This window comes from Chinchilla lanigera, unplaced genomic scaffold (assembly GCF_000276665.1).
Source record: "Chinchilla lanigera isolate Chin_1 unplaced genomic scaffold, ChiLan1.0 scaffold00096, whole genome shotgun sequence".
In the NCBI taxonomy this organism is placed as follows: Eukaryota; Metazoa; Chordata; class Mammalia; order Rodentia; family Chinchillidae; genus Chinchilla; species Chinchilla lanigera.
This window is the reverse complement of record NW_004955497.1, coordinates 636,303-644,426: the sequence shown is the minus strand read 5'-3', so window position 1 is coordinate 644,426 and position 8,124 is coordinate 636,303. Positions and strand designations below refer to the sequence as shown.

At 41.6% G+C, this 8,124-nt stretch overlaps 1 protein-coding gene across 1 annotated transcript in view; it reads left to right on the top strand.

Annotated features, from left to right (window-relative positions):
* Window positions 1-2,541: 2,541 nt before the first annotated feature.
* The window catches only part of Pspc1 (paraspeckle component 1), a gene marked incomplete at its 5' end in the record, with an annotated part of 67,208 nt that continues 61,625 nt past the window's right edge, over window positions 2,542-8,124 (top strand). The window contains 1 exon segment of the mRNA XM_005406291.2: window positions 2,542-2,843. Within this exon segment, the coding sequence (XP_005406348.2) occupies window positions 2,542-2,843 (302 nt within the window).

Here is an 8,124-nt window from a genome sequence, read left to right as displayed (position 1 = left end):
TGGGGAATTTGTATCTGTACATGATATATTTGGTTCTTTTTTTTCCCATTTCTCTACCCTCCCTTTGACCCCTGTCGTCGTCCTCATTCACAAAAGTTTATAATATACAGAATAGCCCCCCTATAACAAAAATTATATGGCCAGTTAAGCAGGTTGGTGGTGCTGAGGCTGAGAAAGATTCTAGTTTAGAATCATTTATAAATGGAAGTCACAAAATAATTTATTTTTTATTTAGTTGTGCTGGGGATTGAACCAAGGGTATCATGCTTACTAAGCATGTGCCATACCACTGAGCTACATACCTCCAGCCCTTTTAAATTTTTTATTTTATTTTTTAAGTACGGGGGATGAACCTTGCATATGCTAGATGTGTGCTCTGCCACTGATCTGCATCCATACCTACTTCTTCCTTACCTTTCCCTTTCTCTTTCCCTTTCCTTTTCCCTTTCCCTTTCTCCCCCTCACCCCTGTCTCACTCTCCCCCGTACCCCTCTCCCTCCCTTCCTCCCATCCTCTCCCTCTCCTGACTTTATTTTTGAGACTGCCCTTGAACTCACTATGTAGCCCAGGCAAGCCTTCAACTGGAGTCCTTCCTCCTCTGCCAGTGCTAGGATTACATGCATGGACCACCATGCTCGTCCCCTTGACAGTTTTTAGTCATTAAACTTTTTGCTACTACTACTAATGTTTAGTAAGGATAAAAAACATTGTGACTGTTCTGAATATCTCTGAAAAGGTTAACTTCATTTGTTTTTGTAAAAATAGTTCTGTAGACAGGTACGGTATTTGCATAAGGGCAGGAACTTCAAGCTTTTGGGAACATTTTACAGATTGAATAAAGAGCTCTTGTGAGGGGCTGGGAATTTAGCTCAGTGGCACAATGCCTGCCTGGCAGGTGCAAGGTCGTGAGTTCGATTCCCAGTACTGGAGAAAAACAAACAAAAAAGAGCTCTTGTGAACCCAGGCACTGTGGCTCACACCTGTAATTCTAGTTACCTGGGAGGCTGAGACAGGGAGATCAAAAGTTTAAGGCAACTTAGTGAGACCCTGTTTGAAAATAAAAAGTTAAAAACTGGGGATTAGAGCTCAGTGGTAGAGCACCACTGGATTTAGTCCCTTGTGGGGGAGCTTGAAGCGAAAGAGCTTTTGTGACCTTAAGACGTGTTTGTTACAATACTGTATTTGTATTCTTCTTACATAAGCATGTACAGCCTCTCCAGTTCTTCTTAGAAAGCCCATAGCACAATGAAAAAGAGCATGGCTTTTTTAAACTTACCAGTTTGCTATTTATTGTCTTAGATGCTTGTATTCTATGCACCAACTAACACCCCTTCTGCCTAGTCAGACCTGGGCCTTGCACTTTCTAGGCAAGTACTCTACTACTGAGGTACTTACTCTCCATTGCCATTCTCTGTCAGCTTTGAATTTTTGAGGTAAAAAAGATACTCTCTCAGGTTTAGCAGTGAGTATATTGTCTGGTATATGAGTGCTTGCAGACCCTTGTTTCTTTCTCCAGTGGAAAGAACAGTTACTGTAAATGAGTGCACTTGCCCAAGTGATCGTAGAGAATGTGCAAGCCATGCAAGTACTTCAGGAGGAATGATTAATAGGACCTAGTTTAGTTTTGTACATAACATAAAAGAGAAATGGATGCCTGGCAAGCGTAAGGTCGTGAGTTCAATTCCCAGTACAAAAAAAAAAAAAAGAGAGAGAGAGAGAAATGGAAATAAAAAGGAAAAGGGATTTTTCTGGCCTTGGAGAGGAGAGGTGGATGTTTTGTTAAAGTACCAATCTTTTTTTTGAGACAGGGTCTCATTGTGTAGTACCATGCTGGCTGGTAGTCCTCCTGCCTCAGCCTCCTGAATGCTGGATTAGTGTGCATCACCATGCCCAGCAAGATGTCAGTAGTAAAAACATAGAGGATATAAAAAAAAAAATGACACTTCCCGTGGTAGTTTCTAATAACTGGCACTTGGTCTCAAAAATAATTTGTTTCAGTGTATGTGGGCGATTTAAAAAAGATACTGTTTTGGTATGTGTGTATGTATTTATTTTTATTTATTTATTTATTTATTGTTTTTTTTTTTTCCCTGGTACGGGGAATTGAACTCATGGCCTTGCGCTTGCCAGGCAGGCACTGTGCCGCTGAGCTAAATCCCCAGCCCTGTTTTGGTGTTTAAAAGCTGGTAACTTGGGCCCGGGGTACAGCTGAGTGGCACAAGCGCCTGCCTGTCAAGCCCAAGGTCCTGAGTTCAATTTCCAGTACCAAAATAAATAAGCAGATAAATAAATGCTGTTAACTTGTGTATGAGCAATTTAAGTGATGGATGACTTCTAACAGCATAACCTGTTGGAACCTCACGTAAAATGTTTACAAATATCTTTGAATACCTAATAGAAAGCACTTGATAACAAAGTTAAAGGAAAACAAAATAACTTGATCATGCATTTCTAAAATCTGCCTAATTCTCCCTAGAAGCAAATCACTATTTTGATTTTTTTTGTTACTATCTTTAAAAAATGATTTTTCCTCCTAAAAAGGAATCCAGAACATTGGCTGAAATTGCAAAAGCAGAACTGGATGGCACCATTTTGAAGAGCAGACCTCTGCGAATTCGCTTTGCTACACATGGAGCGGCTCTAACTGTCAAGAACCTTTCTCCAGTTGTTTCCAATGAGCTTCTGGAGCAAGCATTTTCCCAGTTTGGCCCAGTAGAGAAAGCTGTTGTGGTTGTGGATGATCGCGGTAGAGCTACTGGAAAAGGTTTTGTAGAATTTGCAGCGAAACCTCCGGCACGAAAGGCTCTGGAGAGATGTGGTGATGGGGCGTTCTTGCTAACAACGTAAGTTTTCAATGTTTTTCTTCTGTCCCATTACATATGGGCTTCTCTCTGTTCTGGAATTCTGTCCTTCCTTGAAGTTTATATTGTCTTGACATACGGTAAGTAGGTGTTGAAGGAATAGTCAGTGACTGTGATTAAAGGTTTTTTCTTTTGGTGACAGTCTTGCTGTATAATTTAGGCTGGCCTTGAATTTTTGTTCATTTGTCATGTGTACATAGTAGTCATATAAAGTAACCCTTTAAGAAATTGGAAGCCAGCCGGGCGTGGTGGTGCACGCCGGTAATCCCAGCACTTGGGAGGCTGAGGCAGGAGAAGGGTTGGGAGTTCAAGACCAGCCTAGGCCACAAAGTGAGCTCAAGGCCAGCCTGAACAGCATAGCGAGACCCTGTCTCAAAAAGACAAAAAAAAAAGAAATTGGAAGCCAGTTTAATACATTTGTATAATGCCAGCACTCCAGAGGCTGAGACAGGAGAAGACTGCAGAATGAGACCTCATTTTAAAAAAAAAAAAGCCAGGTATAGTGGCACATGCCTCTAATCCAGGTACTGTGGGAGACTGATGCAGGAGGATCGTAAATTCAAGTTGGGCAACTTCGTGGCTTAGCAAGCTTTTTTTATTTATTTACTTTTTGTGTTTGTTTTTTTTTCCGGTACCGGGAATCGAACTCACGACCTCATGCTTGACAGGCAGGTGCTGTGCCACTGAGCTAAATCCCCAGCCCCAGCAAGACTTAAAAAAAAAAAAAAAAGATGGCTGTGTAACTTTGCAAAAGCTTTGTGTTCTAGCTGTCTCCCATTGTTATTCCTTCTCTAAACCAGATATTAATTAGTTACATTTTGGGGGAGGAGAACTGGAATTGAACTGTGGACCTTGCCAGGCAGGCACTTTGCAACTGAGCTGTATCTCGGACCCTACTTTGTTACTTTAGAAAGGTCTCTCCACCAGTGTTAAATGGAATACTGTAGTATGTACTCTTAGCTTAATAGGGTGTTTGATAGTTCGTGTCATTGTGCATATAGCATTTTGTTGCTTTTTGAGACAGTCTTGCTGTGCAGTTCAGGCCGGCTTTGCACTCACTGTATGGCCATTTGTTCCTTTTTTATTGTTTGTTATTTTGGTACCTGGAATCAAACTTGTGTGCTGCAGAGCTACATCCCAGCCCTATTTGTTCCTTTTTATGACTGAGTCATACTCTGTTGTACTAATGAAACTATTGTTTGTGAGTGGATGTTTAAGTTGCTCCCAACTATTTGACATTGTGAATAAAGCCACTGTGTGTATTTGTATGCAAAGCTTCTTGTGAACAGTATGCTTTCATGTGGCTTTTGTAAATACTTGAGGATAAATTACTGCATATTCAGTCTTAAGAAACTCTCATTCTGTTTTTCAAAGTGATTATATTATTTTACATTTCCATCAGCAGTGAATGAGAAAGTTCTAGTTGCTCAGTAATAACAATGCTTGGCATTTTTTTTATTCTTTCAGCTGCTCTAATGAGTACAGGTGTAGTTCATTGTGATTTAAATTCTATTTTCCTGATAGCTAACATGACTATCTTTTCATGTGCTTTCTGATCTCTTTGTGAAGTATATGAAATATTTTGACCATTTTCTAGTTGGGCAGTTGGTTTTCTTACTGAATTGCCTAATCTAGGCTTGTGTCTATTGTATTGATATTTCTCCCAATCATAACTTGCTTTTTAAAAACGTTTTTGCAGAGCTAGAAATCAAACCTAAGACCTTGTGCATGCTAATAAGCAAGTGATCTACCACAAGGCTTCACCTCGGCTTTGTGGCTTGTCTTTCAGGGTTTTTTTTGACAGTATGTTGAAGAATAAAAGCTTCAGGTTTTTTTCCCCCTCCTTTGTACTGGGGATTGCTTTTCCACTGAGTAACTGTTATGTCTTCTGTCTAGATGCTCCTTCAAAGCCTGATGAGGAAGTAGGCAGGGCTTTTTCAGAGGTGGCTAAATCTAGTGTGTGTGCTCCTGGAATAAAGGATGTGTGATAACTAAATCAGTTCACTGATTGGGTTGGCACTGCTCTAGTCCCTGCAGCCTAGACAGTATAGAAAGGACAAGAAGAAGCTGTTATGGTCCCCCTCTCTTTCTGCTTTGCTACCTTGTGCCCACCATGAACTGTTCCCCCTCTGCCACGTGGCACCCAGCCAGCTGATTATGGACTGAAAGTTCTACAGACTGTGAGCTTTTATGCCTTACCTTGTGGTGTTGGGTGTTTTGTGTCTGCAACAAGAGAGAAGTAACAAGACAGAATGTCATGTCCCCAGCCTGTTATATTTTGACTTGTGGTTCTGGGGATTGAAACCAGGGCCTTACAACATGCTAGGGGAGTTCCTTACCACTGAGCTGCACCTTTAGTCCTTTTCTTTTTTTTGAAACAAGGTATTGCTATATAGATCAGCTCAGGCTGGCCTGGAAGTCCTTATGCAGTTCAGGCTGGCCTCAAACTCCTGATGATCTTTCTGCCTCAGCCTCCCAAATGCTGGGATGACAGGTATGCACCACCATGCCTGGCATCATTTAGAGACAGGATCTTGTTAAGTTGCTACTTTGCCCAGTGTAGGCTCACACTTGCATTCGTGATCCTTCTGCCTCAGGCCTCCACAGTACCTGCATTGTAGTCTGTACTACTAGGCACCACTAAAAGATTTAATATTTTACGAAGTTTATGGAAAATATGATTGACTGGCATGGTAGTGTACACCAGTAATCCCAGCATTTGGGAGGCTGAGGCAGGAGGATTGCCATGAGTTTGAGGCCAGCCTGGGTTACATAGTGAGTTCAAGTTAGCCTGCCACTATATATAGTGACACCCTATCTCAGGAAAAAAAAAAAAAAAGAAAATATGAATTTTCATTTTTTACCAAAATTAGAAATCTTAAGTAAAAATGGAGCTGGGAATGTAGCTCAGTGATAGAGCACTTGCCTAATTTGCATCAGATCCTGGGTTCATTTCCAGAACTGCCAAACAATAAAATAATCTGTATTTTCTTTTTTATTGATGTTGTGTCTGTCCTAAACTTTGAAATCAGGTGGTATAAATCATCCAAATTTTCCTTCTTTTCTTTCTTTTTTTTTGGGGTCTTTTTCTTCTTTTGTACTGAGGATTGAACACGTGATCTTTGTATGAGTTAAATCCCCAGCGATATTTCTTATCAAAGAGGGTATTGCTAAATTGCCTAGCCTAGGCTGTCCTTGAATTTCATATCCTGCTGCCTCAGCCTTCTAAGTAGCAGGGATCATAGGTGTGTGCCACCTCACCTAACTGTTTTGTTTTGTTTTGTTTTTTGAAAGAGGGTCTTGCTATGCAGTTCAGGCTGGTCTTGAACTCACTGTGTAACTCATGGCAGTCCTCCTCCCTCAGCCTCCCAAGTGCTGGGATTACAAGCCAGCAAGTGCCATGAAGCCTGGCTTGTTTTTTGTGTTTTGAAACAGATTCTTGCTTATGTTACTGAGGCTGGAGTCCAATTTGCAATCCTCCCCGTCTCAGCCTCCCAAATAGGCATGCACTACTGTGACTGGCTTTAACCTTTTTTTTTTTTTTTTGTTATACTAGTGATTAAACTGAGGACTTCATGCATGCTAGGCAAGTGCTTTACCCCTGAGCTACATCTCCACAATACAGTTTTTAAAAATATTATTAAAGATTCTGAATACTGTTTCCTCATAGCTAGGCCAGATTTAACTGTTCCTTTGTTACTAAGCATTTAGGTTGTTTCCCTTTTTTGCTGTAATAAAATTGGTAATAAATATTATGCATAACTAGTCATTCTTTGTTTCCTAGTTAAAGTTTTTTTGGTACTGGGAATCAAACTCAGGACCTGGCGCTGGCCAGGCAGGCACTTGTGCCGCTGACCTATATCCCCATCCCCAGTTTTGTTTTTAAAGGCCTAAATAATTCACTTTTTTTTTCCTTGTATAAAAACATAATGTTGGCCTGACATGGTAGTGCACGCCTATACTCCGAAAACTTTCAAGGGTGAGGCAGGCAAATTGCCATGAGTTCCAGGCCAGCCTGGAATACATAGCGAGACGCTGTCTCAAATAACCGAAAGGAAAACCAAAAAAACAACATATAGTAGCCATAGCTGAGGTCTGGGTCCTCTGCGCAAAGCCTCTGGTGTTCACTTTCCTGAGATGGGAAAATTGCAGTAGGGCTTCTCGGTTTACGTGGTCTTTCCCTGGAAGTTAGGGGTTAGGGGAGACAGCTGTGGGTCTTAGGAATTGTATCATAGGTGGCCTTGGTGAAGCTGCCCAGCGGGTCAATACAGCCCCTGGCTAAGGTTTTAGCAGTTGTTGATAGTGGCCATACTGGCAACTTACTGGGCACAGGGGCTCAAGTGACCCAGAGCCTCTTGGTTGGGGAGGGGGCACCACCAGCACAGAGTAACCTCTTTTGTGTTATAACTTTGATGGGTTCTTTTTCCTCTGCTTGCTAATTTTTTCTTTCATGTTTTGGTGGTACTGAGGATTGAACGCAGGACCTGAGCACTGAGCTATGTTCTCAACCTTTATTTTTAAGTTTTGGGGTTTTTTTTGAGACAGGGTCCTGCTAAATTGTTAAATTGCCCAGGGTAGGCTGGATCTTTTTTTTTTTTTTCCTTGAGATAGGGTCTCATTATGCAATTCAGGCTGGCCTTGACGTCACTTTGTAGCCCAGGCTTGTCTCAAACTTGCAATGATCCTCCTGCCTCAGCCTCCCAAGTGCTGGGATTACTGGGATTATAGGCGTGTGCTACCAGTCCTGGCTGGACTGGATCTTTTGATCTTCCTAGCTCCCTCTCCGTGTGCTGGGATTGTAGGTATGTGCTACCTGGCTGCCCCAGGCTGTGTGCACACCAGGCTGCTCCTTTCACTTTATTGTTTTTGGGAGAAAGATAATTATTTCTTATACCAATTCCCCACCCCCAGCCCCATTTATTTATTTATTTATTTGGAGACAAGTTCTTGCTTTGTAGTTCAGGCTGGCCTTGAACTCACTATGTAGCCCATACTGGCCTTGAACTCACAGCAGTATTCCTGCCTCTGCCTCCCAGGTTCTGGGATTACAGATACGCACCAACACACCTGCCTTGTTTTCTTTTTTTGAGGCAGCATCTCAGTATGTAGTTTAAACTGTCCTTGAACTTACTACATAGTCCAGGTTAGGCTTGAATTTGTAATAATACTACTCTGCTTTGGCCTCTGGAGTCCTAGGATTTCAGCTGTGCATCCCATGCCTGGTTACCAATTCTCTTGTGATTGTTTTTTTTTTTTTTTTTTT